Source organism: Salvelinus sp. IW2-2015, linkage group LG32 (assembly GCF_002910315.2).
Source record: "Salvelinus sp. IW2-2015 linkage group LG32, ASM291031v2, whole genome shotgun sequence".
Lineage (NCBI taxonomy): Eukaryota > Metazoa > Chordata > Actinopteri > Salmoniformes > Salmonidae > Salvelinus > Salvelinus sp. IW2-2015.
In genome coordinates, this window is record NC_036871.1 from 10,861,425 (window position 1) to 10,880,753 (window position 19,329).

At 40.0% G+C, this 19,329-nt stretch overlaps 1 protein-coding gene and 1 pseudogene across 1 annotated transcript; both read left to right on the forward strand.

The window, feature by feature from the left end:
• The window catches only part of LOC111956317 (phosphatidylinositol 3-kinase regulatory subunit gamma-like), a 50,533-nt pseudogene extending 40,478 nt beyond the window's left edge, over window positions 1-10,055 (forward strand).
• A 4,462-nt stretch (window positions 10,056-14,517) lies between these two features.
• On the forward strand, window positions 14,518-17,482 carry LOC111956765 (gamma-interferon-inducible lysosomal thiol reductase). The gene is made up of 7 exons (XM_023977349.2): window positions 14,518-14,756; window positions 15,187-15,375; window positions 15,535-15,609; window positions 15,948-16,037; window positions 16,361-16,513; window positions 16,649-16,717; window positions 17,135-17,482. The coding sequence occupies exons 1-7, from the start codon at window positions 14,640-14,642 to the stop codon at window positions 17,201-17,203; spliced, it is 762 nt and encodes a 253-aa protein (XP_023833117.1). The 5' UTR covers window positions 14,518-14,639; the 3' UTR covers window positions 17,204-17,482.
• The last annotated feature ends 1,847 nt before the right edge of the window (window positions 17,483-19,329 follow it).

Consider the following 19,329-nt stretch of genomic DNA (forward strand, 5'->3'; position numbering starts at 1 on the left):
GATTCATATTGACGTTTTTATTTTTTTATTTTTTTACCCCTATTTCTCCCCAATTTTCGTGGTATCCAATCGCTAGTAATTACTATCTTGTCTCATCGCTGCAACTCCCGTACGGGCTCGGGAGAGACGAAGGTCGAAAGTCATGCGTCCTCCGAAGCACAACCCAACCAAGCCGCACTGCTTCTTAACACAGCGTGCCTCCAACCCGGAAGCGCAGCCGCACCAATGTGTCGGAGGAAACACCGTGCACCCGCCCCCCTTGGTTAGCGTGCACTGCGCCCGGCCCGCCACAGGAGTCGCTGGAGCGCGATTGAGACAAGGATATCCCTACCGGCCAAACCCTCCCTAACCCGGACGACGCTAGGCCAATTGTGCGTCGCCCCACGGACCCCCCGGTCGCGGCCGGCTGCGACAGAGCCTGGGCGCGAACCCAGAGACTCTGGTGGCACAGCTAGCGCTGCGATGCAGTGCCCTAGACCACTGCGCCACCCGGGAGGCATATTGACGTATTTTATTAGGATCACCATTAGCTGTTGCGAAAGCAGCAGCTACTCTTCCTGGGGTCCACACAAAACATGAAACATGACATAATACAGAACAGTAATAGACAAGAACAGCTCAAGGACAGAACTACATACATTTTTAAAAAGGCACACGTAGCCTAAAAAAGCAATACATGCATACATACACAAACTATCATGGTCAAATAGGGGAGAAGGCGTTGTGCCGTGAGGTAGTTCTTTAGCTGTTTTTTGAAACCAGGTTTGCTGTTCATTCGAGAAATTTGAGAGAACTCTGAGGGTTTTCTTTAATGGAAGCTTCTGTTATGTCAAACGTGTACTGGGGGGGGGACTGTGGGAGGGGTCTCGAATGGTTGAGGGACAGCAATTGGGGAACTGTGGGGGGATCATTTGAGGATTCGGGTTCATGTTTTTTGGCCTGTTGGTAGATCGGTCAACATGCCCTTGAGCAGGTCATTGACCCTGGATGCTACGGTGTGTCGCTCTGAATGGGAATCTGTTGGATGACTGGTATGATGTAGTTATTGAGCGGTTTCACTGCAAGTATATTGTATGTTTCGAATATTCAATGAATAAAAAATCAATTAAAACAGTGTGGTGTACTGCAGGGAAGCTCTCTAGACCCTCTACTCTTTTCTATTTTTACCACTGACCTGCCACTGTCATTAAACAAAGCATGTGTGTCCATTTTCTTGTTGTAAAAAGATATTTACAAAATGACAATTATGTCCTTGCAACCAATTTGTGCCCACTGAGAATAACCAGGTTGCCTTTCCGTAAAAGCTGCAATGCCTTTAAACTCTGCATCAGCTACCCAAAAGTAATCCTAACACCTTTTATAAAGGATTTTGTAAAACATCCAGTGAGACGATGAGTCATTAACACCCTGTTTCCCTCCTACAGCTCATACTCGCTGGTGGAGGAGGATGAGGGCTCGCCCCACCACGACGAGTGCACATGGTACGTGGGCGACATCAAGCGCACCCAGGCAGAGGAGCTGCTTAGGGACAAGTGTGACGGCACCTTCCTAATCCGAGAGAGCCAGACGCAGAAGGGCTCCTACGCCTGCTCCGTGGTGTGAGTGTTTATTTCAGTGTGTTACATGTCAGTCAAAAGGGCTAAGATTATTCTATGATGGGTTGAACTATTTTAAAACGGGGAAAGAAAATGTATGCGGTTTTACTTCCCACCTGTTGTTGGCCTTCCCCCAAATGACCATTGTACACTGTGCCATTTAATAAAGAGGATACCAAAGGGGGGAGACCAATATAGCTCCTGGGGAGGTCAAAGCTGTGTGCTGGAAAACCTTGGCAGGGTTGGGGCTTCAGATCCAGCCCTAACGTCTCACTTAAAATGTAGTTTTTAGTGTTTAATTACAAATGAAATGTCTATTAGTGAAAACATTTTTACTTTTAGTTTGTTTCTGTAAAACATTAAATGAGTTTGCGCTGTCTCCTCCAGTGTGGACGGCGACGCCAAACACTGCGTCATCTACAAGACGGATAAAGGCTACGGCTTCGCCGAGCCTTACAACCTGTACGGCTCCCTGAAGGACCTGGTGCTCCACTACAAGCAAGAGTCCCTGGTCCAACACAACGACCAGCTGAATGTAACCCTGGCCTACCCAGTCCTCACCCAGACCCAGCAGCAGCACCCTAGATGAAGGGCAGTGTGACACGACGACCCCCAACGGTGACCAGCACTTCCAAAGCATGGCAACAACAAAAAAAAGAAGCACACTCATTACGTACCACCGTACCAGCCGCAGTAAACATTTAGACGAAAACCCTGTTTGTAGACTGAAAACAACATAAGCACACAGTTATGATGGAAGCTTTCAGACCATAGTTAGAAGAGCAAGAAGGAGCGAGAGTAGAGGGGAGAGAGTCGGGGAACTGGAGGTTAAAGATACTGGATGGAGCTCAGCTTCTTTTCTTTTTTTGTCTTGGCACCCACTTACCCTTCTAGGCAAAGGCCTGAGCTGTCATCCCCAGTAAGGACTTGGCTAACCTGGCTGCTCACCACACTGCGCTTCACAACAACGAGATCTAAGAGATGGGGGGGGGGGAATCCAGCTTTCAGATACATGGTCCTGGAAAGGCAGGGTGAAGTGGCTGGACGCACCAGTCACGTTCTATAAAAAGATTGCTTAAGTACCATAGAAAGAGCCTTGATTGACTACAAGCCTGTGTTGGGAAAGAGGGGAACTATATAGGGTGGGATGCTGGGGTAGGGAGAGGGGGGCATGACAGAAAGCTTTAGAAAAATATATTTTAAAAAGTTTAATTTACTGGTCTCCAGTTTGTTGTAAGATAAACATTCTTTATAAAAATAGACATAGTATATTTGTTGTATTGTGAAAAGATAGATAGATATTCACAATAGATCAAATATATATATATATATATGAATAGATGAATGCCGTTTCTAAAGGGATTCAGGTTTCCCTTTCCGTTTAATCATGGGTAGTGGAGAAATCCCTGCAAGCTCGTTTCTTATTTCAAATGTTCTCTTCAAGTGCTTTCCTTTATACTGTAGCCTATAGCCATGATGGACTAAGGTATTACTGTTAGTATTCTTGAGATGTTCTCATTTCTATGCTAATATACTCACAGATCATCGACCTATCAGATCTTAACTCTCAGTACTGAATGGCTTAGTCTCTAGGAAGCCTATGCAGTGTTCTTTTCACAAGCGCTTGCTTTTATGTCGCAGCGTCACTACTACTCACGGTACTTCCTCTTTTGAGCTTGACTGTTGTTTTTATTTGACACGAGCTTGATTCACAGAGCTGTAGAACTTTGTTGTACAAAATGGAAAAAAAATGATTCTTGTCGTTTATATGATCCATATATCTACCGACAGTAACAGGCGGTGTGACTGTCAAACAGAAACTATTGAATGGTTTTCTTTTCAACTGTGTCCCCCCCTGCAGGGGAAACTGCTGGAGGACGCATGGTATCCAGCTAAACGTGAGCCCAAATGAAGGATGTCTTTTCATGTAGCAAAAAAAGATTGGATCCTTTTTGACAGTAAGCATGACCACGGAGGTCCGGGGGATTTTCCATAAGTACCATATGCATGAAAATCCTTCTTTTGTTTAGTACCTAGACAACTTGCTCTAGTACTTGTGCTGTTTTAAGTGCATACGTCTTGTGTACTAGACCTGTATAATGCACAAACAATAGTAAGTGAATAAGAATACATATAGATTTACAGACAGACACACTGTCGAGGTGAATCCCTCCGCGGGTACTGAGCAGTACTTTTATTTTGCGGCTTAAAGGACTTCTTCTTGCCGACTCTTCTATGCTTTTGCGTAGCACAGACTTTGTTCGCGTGAAGACACTTCAGCCAAATTTCAAACGTTGATTCATTACTAAAAGAAGCCTGATGTAATGAAACAGAGGATATTGAGGATTTTAAACGTGGTGGCGCTTTCAGATTTCTTGAGAAAGAGGAAACTTTCCAGAGAAAAGGAGTTGTGCTATTTTTTTTGTAGAATGGCGCTCCTTTTGGGTAGTTTTAAACATGATAATTTGCTCAGAGCAGATGTATTTTTCTCATGTTGGTTGTACAGATTAAGTACGATACGTGGATACTGCAACTGAATAGTCATGCTATTGGATTGGTTAACTAGTTGGAGGAAATTGGAGTAATTTGGTTTGTGTAATTGTCACATTTTAATTGGAAGTTGAAAAAAATAACATTTTGTGGAGCGTTGCATATTGGCGAGAGCATTTTGTGTTCAAAATGTATTTTTGGTACAAATATTAGTAGAAGAAAAATAATGATCTAAAGGAAAAATAGCTTGGTACTGTATAGTAGTGTTTTGCACAGTTCTTGGCCAGAAGAATAGCCTAGAATTAAACTCGAAGTGACAGTAGTGAGATGCCTATAAAAGAGTGATTCACAAAGTTAAGAAGTGCCTTAGCTCTTGTCGTTGTCAGAGGAGCTTCTCTCCTATAGACCGTGCTACCGCATACTGTATGCTTTGTTAAAAAAGCATTTGCCAATGATCTAATGTCAAAACCCTGAAGAGAACTGGCAAATGCGCGTAGTTGTAGTCTTTCCTGTAGTGTGCGAGGTCCGAGTTATGGAGATTGTGTTAGTTTAGTTATGCTTCTCTTTTGTTACATAATTTTTAATAAGGTTACAATTGTATTTTTTTTTGTGACGGGCTATAGCTTAGTGCTCTTCAGTGAGCGAGGCAGTTTCCTTTGGGGTTTGTTGTATAGTTTATTGAATCACACCTAGAGTGGATAGAAATGTGAATACACAGTCGTAGCCCAATACGTAGCGTTTTTTGTTTTAATAAACCGAATCTCATTCAATAAGCTCTTAAGTGAATGCATGCAGTACTTCTCGCGGTGTTTTCACGTCAATTCCCTGTGAATTCATATTCTGTTTACCCATCTACTGACTCATGTATTTACTCAGTCCATCGGACCAACATTTTGCAAATGCACTTTTTCCTTAAAGAAAATKTCACCAAAAATGATCTTTTGGTATTTGTTTCATTCGTCCATTGTTGATATAGTCCTACATTTTTTTGCATGTCAGCAATCCAGTTCTCGAGATGGATGACTTTCGAAATACAGTACAGAAATACAGCCGGTATGATGCATTTTGCTTATGATGCWAAATTTATCATACCGGTTGTATTTCTGTATTTCTAAAGTCATCCATCTCGAGAACTGGATTGCTGACATGCAAAAAAATGTAGGACTATATCAACAATGGACGTAAGGTTTTTTTTAAAGTTTTTATATATAAAACTTCAACAGGGACTAAAACAAATACCAAAAGATCGTTTTTGCGTGGAGTTTTTCTTTAATTGAGTCTCCAAAATTAGTTAATTCTAAACCGCATTAGTGAAGCTCAGTAGGCCATGATAGTATTGTTTGTTTTATTAAGTGTCATGTCAGGGATGTTTTAATCGGACTTTCTTTGTGAAACAGAGTGTGGGGGAAAACACATTCAGTCGTCCCCTTACTCGATACATTTGGTGGAGGCTTCACGAACTCTGAAATTGTAMGCCGGTATTGGGGCAAGTAGGACAAATGTCCATTTATTGCTGTTTTTCATGATTTTAATGGTTTAACTGTGTTATAAATCTGTGTTTGGTTTTGATTGTGCCAGGCCCACCCATTTCCCATTCGAAAATGGGTGACTCATTTCATACCAAATGAAAGGGAAGCTAGCTAATATGCAATCGGCATATTTGGTCGGTCCTCGACGCTCCAACGGTATGGATGTCATCGCGTCACATTAACRTCACTTGATTAACATTAATGATAACACATGTGCAGTGATAGTGTTTTGGCGGTCGTGCCCATGAGATGACTTGGAGCAGGGTTAGCTTTGAGTTGTCCTTTACCCAGTTATCGTGAAACCGTCTCATAGCACTCTCCAAAATGTTCAGGTGAATTAACCAGGCCATTACTATTGCTTATCTTTGGTACAAAACACCTGTAAATAGTGGTGTCATACTTCTACCATATCAGTTACCGAATACAAGTAATTCACATTTTATTACGTTTGAATATCTAGGTTTGAAGCATATTTGAAAGAAATATATAGAAATATATCTTGACGTATTGTTTTGGGTTATATATTCTGATTTTAATTATGCTGGAAATTGATCCGAAACAGACGCTGATTAAATGAGCTTAGATGTGAAACGAGTCTATTGACAAGTGCCACAGCAGCTTTGCATCAGTGGGCCAAGTCATTTCTAGTTTTCGTGTTAACGCCCTGATGTGTAAGTCATAAGCTAAGCTTTATCATTATCACCAGCAAGCGTTCCTTCCTTTTTGATCGTGGTATTATTGGTTTTAATTGACCCGCAATGATTGAGGAAGAGGGGGCACGCTCATCTACGTTTTAAAATGCAGCGCTGAATCTAGTTGTCCATGATGACATACTGATTGGCAAACCTTGGCCCCATTCACCTACTCACACGTAAGTGTCTCTGTCAAATTTGAGTAGAGATKATCAATAGTCTTGACACAAGTGTCTTTCAGCAAAGCTCCGTTGTTGCTACCCTACCAAGGACGGTGACGACAGAGTTGACCAATACTGGGACTAACTGGTGTCTAGACTACAGCCTGTATATTTTGAGATTATAAAATGTATTATCTGAGCAGAAAATAGATTCCTATACAGATATGCTTTGTCCATAGGGATGGGGAAAGCACCTTTTTATTTTTTTTCATTTATTTTTAAATCATGGTGGAAAAATGACATGAAAATATATTCTCAGCTTGGAGATTCTGGTTGTGTTTTTTTATATTGCGAGAGGAGGCAGTTTGAAAGTGATAACAGGGGAGTGTTTGAGGTATGAAAATAATGTATGATTCGAAGAGAGGGGCATTTAATAATCGGATAAAAGTCCCCCAAATGCACTAGACAACACATGATACTTCATACCGGCCAAACATGTTGCCAACAAGTTAAGGAACAAATTTAAACAGTTCAGAAACACTCCTTCAGTGAATAACCAACCTTTGTAGATGGAACAATGATATCATTGGAACGTGTTCCTTTATGGTGCCTAGGGTTTGTTTTTAATTAGACTTCTTTTTTTTTTAGCAAATTGATTTGTCTGTCCAAGTGTTTTTGTTTATCTTTGTTAATGATAACCTTACAGAATCTATCAAATAAGCTAGCTTGAATATTTTCCTTCATACAGAAAAGTACAAATGTTTACGATATCTAATTAACCAAATAGCAAGTATGCGTTTGAGAGTCAATCTGTCTGTCCCTAAAAGGGACTCCGATAGATTGATTTGATTTCTTTTTTTCCTTTGTCATTTTAAACTTGAAAATGTTATGACTGCTTGTTCATTTGTTTTGATTATTTTTGTACTTGTCGAACAGTGCTCCCTCTAAAAAAAAMAAAAAAMGAATTGTTACTGTCTTCTGCTTAGAACCGAATCGACTAAATCATTTTTTGATTGGTCTGCAATGGGCCCTCTTCCCTGAGTGGCTCAAAATCCTTGATTTCTGTTCCTTTACCCTCTGTACTGCCGACTACTTCATCTTAGACTGAGCCTTGTGTATTCACGACTGAATCTTAACTTTAGATAAAGGCTTAACTTCGCGTTTTTTGATGTCAATGGGAAATTTTGAGTTGCGCTTGCAGATCTCAGTTAGGATTTGGCCGTAGATTGCACCCTAGATGATTTGGGAGGTTTTAGTTTTCAGGCTTTTCAAGTTTGAAAGCGAGGGAGGTGCACACTACTTGGTGAAAAATGTATGTCTACAGTCTTGGGTTGAGTCAACTATTAAATTAATTTGGAAATGTGTGAAAGTGAAGAGGCATGTATTTCGATTTTGCACTAAGTCATTCTCGTCTCACTACACTCTAAGATAAAGACGTTCCGTGACTTGCTCTCTCTCATTCAAAACGTTTTTTATTTGTTCAGTCCTATTTGTAAACTCCATTTAAAAATATGCTTTCATTTACTTCTAAAAGTTTATCTAATCTCTGTAACCCTTCAATCAGGGTTGGGTAGTAACGGATTACATGTCACGGGCATTACGCAATTCAATTACAAATATATGAAGTAGGCCTAACTAATCAGCCCGGATTACATTTTTTTAAATTATAATAATGTAATCGGATTACAGTTACATTATTAAAAACATCTGATTTACATGTGGGATTACTTCATCTAATATCAAGAGAAAAAAAGGATAAAACTTTTGTCCGTTTTGCTGTCATTTAGCACACCCTCAAGACTTCTCCCATGCACTCAAATATGCTATTGTTCTGCTGATCGCCCATCAAGGGTGGGTGGCTTCTTTTGTATTCAAACGGGTTTAGTGACTAGGTAAGGCTTCCAAAAGATTTACACCTAGCCTTCTGGTCAATCAGACAGTTGTCTGGACTCAACAGTGTTCCTGCTTGCTGCTCTATAGCAGTGCACTTTCACTCTAGCTCTCTCCTTTGGCTTTGTGTGCTCCTAGCGGGAGAGAGAAATGCTCTCTGATTAGCTCTCTGGCCAATAAACACAGTCTTGAAAGCAACCACTGTTGTTACTTTAGAAGAGAAGAGGGTCCCAGCTTTCTGTAGGTTTACTTTTATTGATCAACTCTTAATATTGAACAAAGGGCACTCACGTCGGCCATTCAATTCCAAGGTGATTGCATAGGCCTACTCCTCATCATTATTATTATTCATTAATTTACTATTTAATAATCAATTACACAGGTATAATTAGAATGTAGATTTAGCAACTAGCTAACCACTTCATCAGGTGTTGAATGAGCCCCAAATGATTTAGCCTGAAGTGAACAAAATTATGTAGACAAATGTAATCTCTTGAAAAAACATTTTGGAAGATTCAGGAACCCTATTGTGACTGACAATTAGGCAATTGTTATTAGTTTACAAACTCAAAATTCATGACAATGACTGGTTTAGATTGCACATCTAAATATCTGGAATAATGCATTCCTGCTTGGACATGTTAGATTAATCAAATGTATTTCTTGAATCATACTAATACACTACCTTTTTAATGAAGCATTTTGAATGACTATAAGTTAATTAGGCAACACATTCTCTCTATTGCGTGACCCTGCAATAACATTTTTGTGCGACCAAATCATGGGTGGGTGCCCCAACTAAAAACATTTAGTATGGAGCCTTGTGACTATGCTCTAATACATTAGAATATAGAACTTGTGAATTATAGTCCCCAATTTGGAAATAGTCATGTTGCTAAATTAATAATGTATGCTATTTAGCAGACGCTTTTATCCGAAGAGACTTAGTCATACGTGCATAGATTTCATGTATGGGTGGTCCCGGGAATTGAACCCACTTCCCTGGCGTTACAAGCACCATGCTCTACCAACTAGGTGCACTTTAAAAAAGCATATACATCTGGGTGTTAAAAAATAACTTTAAAAAAACGTTAAGTAATCTGATTACTCAAAATGAGAAATGTAATCTGATTACTGATAATTTTTCATGTAACTGTAATCCATTACTGATTACATTTTAAATAATCTGGCCAACACTGCCTTCTATGTAGATTTCATCCTAAGTGGCTGTGTATGTGATCATGTGACTCATTCGAATGCAGGTCAGGTACAGTACATTTTGACAAACCTTTCTTTGGAGAAAACAAAGTACAGTATGATATGATTCTTATTGTTCTGAGATGTGGTGTGAAGTTTTTCCCTTTTTCAAAACGGTGACTGGAAATTAACGGGACAGTCTGATAAAGCTACTCTACACCAAAGTGCAATTGAACTCAGAGGGAGGGAGCACTGTCAGTGAACCAGTGGGAGTCTACTGGTTGTGATGTGCACAATCCTTATGTACTTAAAATGATTATTCTCTCTTTCCCCAATCTGTCTTAATTCAGATGCAACATTTTATTTCTTTTGTTTTCTGTGTACAGCTTGCTTTGGAGTTGTTTGTCTCAAACAGGTACTCTTACTTCTGTACTGTTATTTCCTTAGGTTGATGAAATGATTTTTAAAAATCTATAAAATATGTAAGAAAAAGAAAGAAAAGGTCTTGTGTATTTTGTCAGTAAGTTTCAGTCAAACCTGCACCATGAATAAATGGGRAAAATTCAGAGAGTGGGAGCCTTTCCTGCTCTGAGGATAGTTTGGGTCAATTCCTTCTTGAATTCCTGTCAGTTGAAGGCTATGGTAGACTTGCCGACGTGTGACGCAGTTGGTATTGAATTTAAACCACAGGAGGGTGCCATTTTCTGGATGAATTTCAACATGTGTGGGCCTACACACACATTAAGGGTTGGAATCAATCAAACCTGTACTGACTGCATTTGAGCCAAATTTCAGAAGAATCACTTTTCTCATGTTCAACGAAAAGCATATTTGTTATTACTATATGTTCACTTGGGGTGGGGGGGCGGGACTCAGTTTGGGTTCATTGAAACATGCATTTCCTGGGGTTTTAAGTAGACAATTCCATAAGGAGTTTGCAAGAGAGCAGAGACAGACCGAGGCAACAATCGATCCTTAGAGGAGAACCGACTACAGAAAAGTAGTCCAGTCATAAACAGTCAACTGTCACAGGATCATCATAAAGTCATCCTCCTGTCCTGTTTGTCTGCACTGAAGATTATGAGACAGCCCTAAAGGATCCCATGACACTAGGTTAATCTTTAACAATAAATTAGTCTGTCTTTTGCTGTGGTGTGCATTGCCCATGAGGCCATGACTCTTGAGTAAGAACAGTCAGGTGGTATGAGGAACAGTAGCAGGGTTTCTAATAATAAAGGGGGAACTTCCAAGATCTTTGAGCGAAGACCACACTGACTCACCAGTGGCCTGATTGGTTGGAAATTACAATTTAATACTGCCACTGATAGACTGATTGTGCAACCCAACACTACTACGAACATGTTGACATAAACCTCATATTTCCTCATTCTGCCTGAAAAACTACTTCTAATCAATGTGAGAAACTTGCTTCCTAAAGGACACTTAGTACATTGCAAGACGTCAGTGCTCCACACAGTCAATAATAGACCAAAGAAGTGTGTAGGCGCTTAAAGCGATAGAAGACCGCAGCAATGTAACAGGACGATTTGGAAAGAGTGAGTTGTAACTGGTTTAATCTATGGATCCGACAGGCCCAGAGGAAGAGTGCTCTTGCCTCTGCATCGCAGGATCGATGGATCAAAACCCTGTTACAGCTCACTTTCCACATCAACCTGTTACAGTGATGTAGCAATGTAAAGCATGCATTGATGTGAATATCTAGAACAATATACAGTTGAAGTCGGAAGTTTACATACACTTAGGTTGGAGTCATTAAAACTAGTTTTTCTTGTTTTCTTCTTGTTCACAATTTCTTGTGAACAAACTTGTTTTGCCAAGTGGGTTAGCACATCTACTTTGTGCATGACACAAGTAATTTTTCCAACAATTGTTTACAGACAGATTATTTCACTTATAATTCACTGTATCACAATTCCAGTGCCAGTGGGTCAGAAGTTTACATACACGAAGTTGACTGTGCCTTTAAACAGCTTGGAAAATTACAGAAAATGATGTCATGGCTTTAGAAGCTTCTGATAGGCTAATTGACATCATTTGAGTCAATTGGAGGTGTACCTGTGGATGTATTTCAAGGCCTACCTTCAAACTCAGTGCCTCTTTGCTTGACATCATGGGAAAATCAAAAGAAATCAGAAAAATAACTAGACCTCCACAAGTCTGGTTCAGCCTTGGGAGCAATTTCCAAACGCCTGAAGGAACCTTGTTCATCTGTACAAACAATAGTACGCAAGTATAAACACCATGGGACCATGCAGCCATCATACCGCTCAGGAAGGAGACGTGTTCTGTCTCCTAGAGATGAACATACTTTGGTGCGAAAAGTGCAAATCAATCCCAGAACAACAGCAAAGGACTTGTGAAGATGCTGGAGGAAACAGGTACAAAAGTATCTATATCCACAGTAAAACGAGTACTATATCGACATAACCTGAAAGGCCGCTCAGCAAGGAAGAAGCCACTGCTCCAAAACCGCCATTAAAAAATCCAGACTACGGCTTTGCAACTTCACATGGGGACAAAGATCGTACTTTTTGGATAAATGTCCTCTGGTCTGATGAAACAAAAAGATAACTTTTTGGCCATAATGACCATCATTATGTTTGGAGGTAAAAGGGTGATGCTTGCAAGCCGAAGAACACCGTCCCAACCGTGAAGAACGGGGGTGGCAGCATCATGTTGTGGGGGTGCTTTGCTGCAGGAGGGACTGGTGCACTTCACAAAATAGATGCCATCATGTGGATATATTGAAGCAACATTTATTTTTTTTATTTTTTTATTTCACCTTTATTTAACCAGGTAGGCTAGTTGAGAACAAGTTCTCATTTGCAACTGCGACCTGGCCAAGATAAAGCATAGCAATTCGACACATACAACAACACAGAGTTACACATGGAATAAACAAAACATACAGTCAATAATACAGTAGAAAAATAAGTCTATATACAATGTGAGCAAATGAGGTGAGATAAGGGAGGTAAAGGCCATGGTGGCGAGGTAAATACAATATAGCAAGTAAAACACTGGAATGGTAGATTTGAAGTGGAAGAATGTGCAAAGTAGAAATAGAAATAATGGGGTGCAAAGGAGGAAAATAAATAAATACAGTAGGGGAAGAGGTAGTTGTTTGGGCTAAATTATAGATAGGCTAGCTATGTACAGGTGCAGTAATCTGTGAGCTGCTCTGACAGCTGGTGCCTAAAGCTAGTGAGGGAAATAAGTGTTTCCAGCTTCAGAGATTTTTGCAGTTCGTTCCAGTCATTGGCAGCAGAGAACTGGAAGGAAAGACGACCAAAGAAGGAATTGGCTTTGGGGGTGACCAGTGAGATATACCTGCTGGAGTGCGTGCTACGAGTGGGTGCTGCTATGGTGACTAGTGAGCTGAGATAAGGCGGGGCTTTACCGAGCAGAGACTTGTAGATAACCTGTAGCCAGTGGGTTTGGCGACGAGTATGAAGCGAGGGCCAACCAACGAGAGCGTACAGGTCGCAATGGTGGGTAGTGTATGGGGCTTTGGTGACAAAACGGATGGCACTGTGATAGACTGCATCCARTTTGTTGAGTAGAGTGTTGGAGGCTATTTTATAGATGACATCACCGAAGTCGAGGATCCGTAGGATGGTCAGTTTTACGAGGGTATGTTTGGCAGCATGAGTGAAGGATGCTTTGTTGCGATATAGGAAGCCGATTCTAGATTTAATTTTGGATTGGAGATTCTTAATGTGAGTCTGGAAGGAGAGTTTACAGTCTAACCAGACACCTAGGTATTTGTAGTTGTCCATGTATTCTAAGTCAGAGCCGTCCAGAGTAGTGATGCTGGACGGGCGAGCAGGTGCGGGCAGTGATCGGTTGAATAGCATGCATCTCAAGACATCAGTCAGGAAGTTAACGTTTGGTCACAAATCAGTCTTCCAAATGGACAATAACCCCAAACATACTTCCAAAGTTGTGGCAAAATGGCTAAAGGACAACAAAGTCAAACTATTGGAGTGGCCATCACAAAGCCCTGACCTCAATCCTATAGAACATTTGTGGGCATAACTGAAAAAGTGTGTGCGAGCAAGGAGGCCTACAAACCTGACTCAGTTACACCAGCTCTGTCAGGAGGAATGGGCCAAAATTCACCCAACTTATTGTGAGAAGCTTGTGGAAGGCTACCCGAAACGTTTGACCGAAGTTAAACAATTTAAAGGCAATGCTACCAAATACTAATTGAGTGTATGTAAACTTCTGACCCACTGGGAATGTGATGAAAGAAATTCAAACTGAAATAAATGATTCTCTACTATTATTCTGACATTTCACATTCTTAAAGTGGTGATCCTAAGACAGGGAATTTTTCTAGGATTAAATGTCAGGAATTGTGAAAAACTGAGTTTAAATGTATTTGGCTAAGGTGTATGTAAACTTCCAACTTCAACTGTATATGTATCTGGGTAAAGCTTGCAGGTATAATGCTTAACTTGTAATAATCATGTACATGTATGAGCCTTTAATGTATTATAAGGTTTATAAAATGTTTTGTCTATGTATCAGCTTTTCAACTGGCTCAGAATGTTAGGTATAAGAAGTAGGCTATAAAAAGTATGGTATAAATATTTAGTCAGGATATGATTATAATACATTATAAACAGTTAAGTTATGCTCGTTTTACAATACAGTAATGAATCTCTATAAACAGTAATAAGAGTCGGATGAAACAAAGCTCCAAAAATATCTCCAGGTGAATAACAACTCGTGACAACGTACGCGTTTTCAAGACAATTCCAACTCGTGATGTGGTACAATGTTACTAGTCTCTCTAGATATCTGTGTTGTCTAGCTTTTTCAAATGGTCCCGATAGAGTCTGTTTTTCCGGGCTACAATGTTACGCCACCGTTGTTTTTTATAGCACTACTTTGCCGGTGCTTAGTGACGTTGTTAGTGGTCACATGACTTAGAACCAATCACATAATCGAAAATCTCTTTAACAAGGAAGAGGGCAAGCGACGCAATTTGAATCACTTGAGATATTTGCTAGTTTAGGTGGGTGACGGCAGAGTTTGTCATCTTGTGCTGAAGGAAAGATGAAGGGTATTATTCTGTTCACACTTTTGACCATCTGGTCAAATGTAGATTGTACGCCGTGCTCATATTCTCCATCACAGTGGTGTACCTCCGTGGACTCAGCCATCGAATGTGGGGTAAGATACATTCACGAGTTTCTTCTCGGGATTAAATGGATAGAATGTTTTGGTAACACTGCATGAAAACTTTCATTTTGATTACATGGATCGTCAGTCCTTGCATCCAATAGCCATGTCTATGAATTTGAGTGTGGTTTAATTTCTCCAGCCACATCTCTCAGCTTTTTCCCGAAACGGGTGCGTTTCAACTCCTGATTGCCGCTTTATTAGAGAATGGACTGAGAGAATGAGAAACGTGTGGTGAATCTTTTTGTACATTAAAAATAATATTAAAATATAACATCAACACCCATCAACTTTTTCTCTTCCATATGTCCTGATTGACATATCATATCTAGAACCAATTTAGACCTACTAAACATTCAACCAAACTCATTCTGTGTGTGTATTGCTTTACTGTAAAGTCGTTTTACTTTTCTTGTGGCAGGTTCTGAAGCAGTGCCTGGAAGCCAATTCCACCAAGCCCAACACACAGGTGCAGCCCGTGCAGGTGGAGCTGTATTTTGAAAGTCTGTGCCCAGGATGCCGGTTATTCCTTACCTCACAGCTCTTTCCCACATGGACCATGTTGCAGGACATCATGAGTGTCACACTGGTGCCCTACGGAAATGCACACGTAGGTCTTATACAGTAGGCTAGAAATGATGACGCTTGTCTCATGTATTATGACACTATATTGGATATTGGATATTGCTTAGACAACGTAGTTAGCAGTGATTGGAGTTGAGGAATTCTGTGTTTTAGTTTGAAATCATTTTCGTTGGTCTCACTACAGGAATCTTTTGATGGGAAGCAGTATCAGTTCACCTGCCAGCATGGTGAGGAGGAGTGTCTCGGCAACATGATTGAGGTGAGATTTTGGTAACGCTTTATTTTACAGCCCACTGTTGACCAGGTAGTTACTTGTAAGTGACTTATTAAAACTGTACTTGTCTAATAATTGCATAGTAATAACACTTTGGTTTCTCTGCGATTCATTGGCACACGCTTCACTTTGTAAGCTGAATTATTTGATGTAAGTACCAGAAAGTGTCACCATTGTCACCACATAGCTTCCTATTTGAATAGCAGGTAAGTAAGTAGCAGCTTAAAACGGGCTGTAACATGAAGCTTTCCAGAAGAAAAAAAAGTGACATTGTTTTACACCTTTAAAAAAAAAAAAAAAAGTATCTTCCCTTCTCTCTCCAGACCTGCATATTGAATGCTACAGGAAGCAAAGCATTCCAGATCACCTACTGCATGGAGGCCTCCACTGATGTAGTTAAAGCGGGAGAGAAGGTGAGTGACATGTTACCTCTTACCTTCTTTCTCTCAACACAAGACCATGAAAAGACCACGCCTCAAACAATATACAGCAACCCCCTATTTTTATTCAAATGCTCCTGAGAAATACGAAACAAAGAGGCTGAAATTAAATCCAGAAATGTATAATACCGAATCACTTTTTGTGGTTGGTGATTAATGATGTGTTCTGCTCACATGTGGTAGTCTAAGGGTATGGCTGGAGGGCAAGATAAGATATGACCGGATGGCATTGTAAATATGAGGATACTTGGAAATATTGACAATAATAATGTTCCAACCACCTGTCCCCTTGACAGTGTGTGGCGCTCTATGACCCGAACACCAAGTGGGACAGCATCATGACCTGTGTGAAGGGAGACCAGGGGAATCAGCTGATGCATCAGAACGCAGTGAAGACTGGTGCCTTGAAGCCAGCCCACGAATATGTGCCTTGGATTGTCATAAATGGGGTTAGTTCACTGAGGCGAAATATTTTTGTTGTATGTGTCAGCAAGTTTACTGTATTGCTAACGGCTTCTAGTAAAGTCTGTCACATTCGACAAAGTTTATTGCCTCGATTTGTTATATCCGGAATCTTCTTTCAGGAGCACTCCGATGACCTTCAGAACAAAGCAATGTCTTCACTCTTCACTCTGATCTGTAGCATGTGGAAGGTAGGTTTTGGCGAACAAACTTACCATTCCAGTTTTAACAGTGTTATGTCCTATCCATCTTGTCCATTCTTCCTTCCTTGTTTCTATACAGTGTATTTGGAAAGTATTCAGACCCCTTCCCTTTTCCAATTTTTTTTTATTTTTACGTTACTGTGGGAAAAGTCAAGAGGTCTGAATACTTTCCGAATGCACTGTGCGTAGTTTTCCTGTCTATAGAAACCACTGACTAAGATCAAATGATTAGAATGAGTATAGACTAGTCTTTGCAGATACTGTACTAAAAATAGGTAATTCAGTCACCCTCTGAAGTTGGAATTTGTTGACGCCATTCTCCACTAGAGTATGCTGTGAGGAAAAAGAAAGATAAGCGTGCCATCCTTTGATTTCTGAAGTATACTCTGTCATACTATCCTTTAGGGGCCCAAGCCTGAAGCCTGCGGTGCAGCTCCAATGAAACGACACAGAAGTTACTGCCATGACGAGTAAATAATCTACGTCTTACCATACCGCCGTATGCCTTTGTGTTCAACTTCAATTACCAAATAGGGATGGTAAATCTGAACTTTTTGACACACTATCAATAATGTTTTAAACTGGTTTGACTGTCGGTATCACATAGTTCTTCAGATATTCAAGAAAAGGGATGTCGTGTACTGTATCACATTGCTCAGTGAATGAGCCTTCTGTGGAATGAGCTATCTGAAATAAACTCTCTTAGTCATCTGTTTTTATGAAGGGACGAAATTAAAGCTAACTATTTTAAAAGGACTCTGTCTTCACTTAATCTGCATTTTATGTTGAATGTGATGGGTGTATAGCCTATGAGAGCAGATCTTTCATTTTTGACAAGCGCTGTGGTGTAATGGAGATGAATACCTCTTTGAGTGAGGGCTCTTACAGTAGAAAGGCTTTGACGTGGTTGTCATGGTTCTGCATGGCCTCAGTCTTGCCTAGGGGAGACAGCAGTCAAACCAGTGATAACAAGCCTCTTCCCTGGTGGTTTAATAGGACTGCCTGTGCTGCATTTAGTAGTGTTAAAGAGCCATGTTCTTCTATATAATGCTGATTACGAGATAAAGGGTCATGTCCTTCAAGATCATTTGGTTTGTCTATTGGATCACAATTTTTAAAATGTATACCGGTAAGAAAGAAATGCAAGATGAGATTGAAAGTATGATGGCTACAAAATTTCAGTCTTTTTGATTATTCTTCGGGTTGTTAGAAGGGGTTCACAGCAAAATTATTTGACCGTTAGGAAAGACACCTACATCCAAAGTCTCTTGGTCAAACGGGGCAGCGGATATGAGGGTTTAAGTGAGACTACTTATAACAGTGCCACTTATAGGCCAATCAGTGCCAATCTTTTGACGTCTTTCCTCACGCTGAACAAATTTGCCTGGAGGACCCATAAGGTCTGTCAGGATAGATTTTCCTCCATCTTGGACATTTTGGAAAACCTTTTAAAAACTTCAAATGTTTGTTAGACCATGGTGCATCTCTTAGCTTTTCTCAAACTAAGGGATTAGTTAAGGGATGACTGAGTTATTGATAAATCAGGAAAGCAGGTTTTACATGTCCATTTAAATATTTTGTTAATACACTTCACAATGTCCTATCATCTTGAAACTGTAGGGTCATCAGACATTACCATGATGAACCATTTTAAGTTTGGCATTGATATCTTTAAGAAAAAGGAAACTACAGTATTAACAATTCACATTTTGACTATGTAACGCTAATGCTTAAAATAATCCATAAAAAAATCTTGTTCTCATGGACTAAAAGTCAGATTCACTCCAGATGTGTTATTTGGACTAATCACAATAGTCTAAAGAGTTTGAGAAAATAATATTGATGCACTCAAAGATGGCCACACTTTACCAGTAGATGCATATTAGGACATGTGCTAATATGCTACAATATGCAAAAAATACTTCAAAAATCTTTTTCTCATGAACCATAGGACCAAATGACACCAATTTGGAATGTAGGCCCATTTTAATGGCTTAACTTCGTTTGAGAAAAGCTAAGGGATTGGTCAAAAGATGGCTGAGTGATTGACAAGTTAAACATCAGATTTTACCTGTTCAAGAATGAGTAGCATACTCACAGGCCTTACACACTGATCTAAAGCTAGAGATGCTTGTGTTGCATAGGCCCTACCTAGGTTTGGATGGATGCACCATTTTTATTGAGCCATTTGGTTGTTTAAAACAAACCACCTTTACACAATATGGATTATGATCCCTAGTGAATCAGTGACAAAACTGAAGTCTGGATTTCTGCTTACTCAATGTCTTTCTAATCAAAGCAGACATATGACCTTTGTTCATTTTCTATGCATTGTTTCTGGAGTGTTTTATGAAAGACAAAATAGTAGGCTAGGCATAGAAAGTTATGTCAAAACAGTTCAATGTTGGTCTATTTATGGATTTAATTTGTCAAGTATTTTTCATCATACAAATTATTTGATGTGTTAACGTAATTTTTTTTGAGAAATCCGAATTCGCGCTTCAGCTGTTTTTTGTTGTTGTTGCGCAGCATTGGCGGCGAGGATGATGTCCTCAAACTCCTCCCTGTTTCGCATTTGACACATAACCAAATTGCGCTTG

Bases quoted from the DNA above. Each gene is read 5' to 3' on its own strand.
- LOC111956765 (XM_023977349.2), top strand. From the start codon at position 14,640: ATGAAGGGTATTATTCTGTTCACACTTTTGACCATCTGGTCAAATGTA. The intron at 15,376-15,534 runs GTAGGTCTTATA...GTCTCACTACAG, and splicing joins TGCCCTACGGAAATGCACAC to GAATCTTTTGATGGGAAGCA. The intron at 15,610-15,947 runs GTGAGATTTTGG...TTCTCTCTCCAG, and splicing joins GTCTCGGCAACATGATTGAG to ACCTGCATATTGAATGCTAC.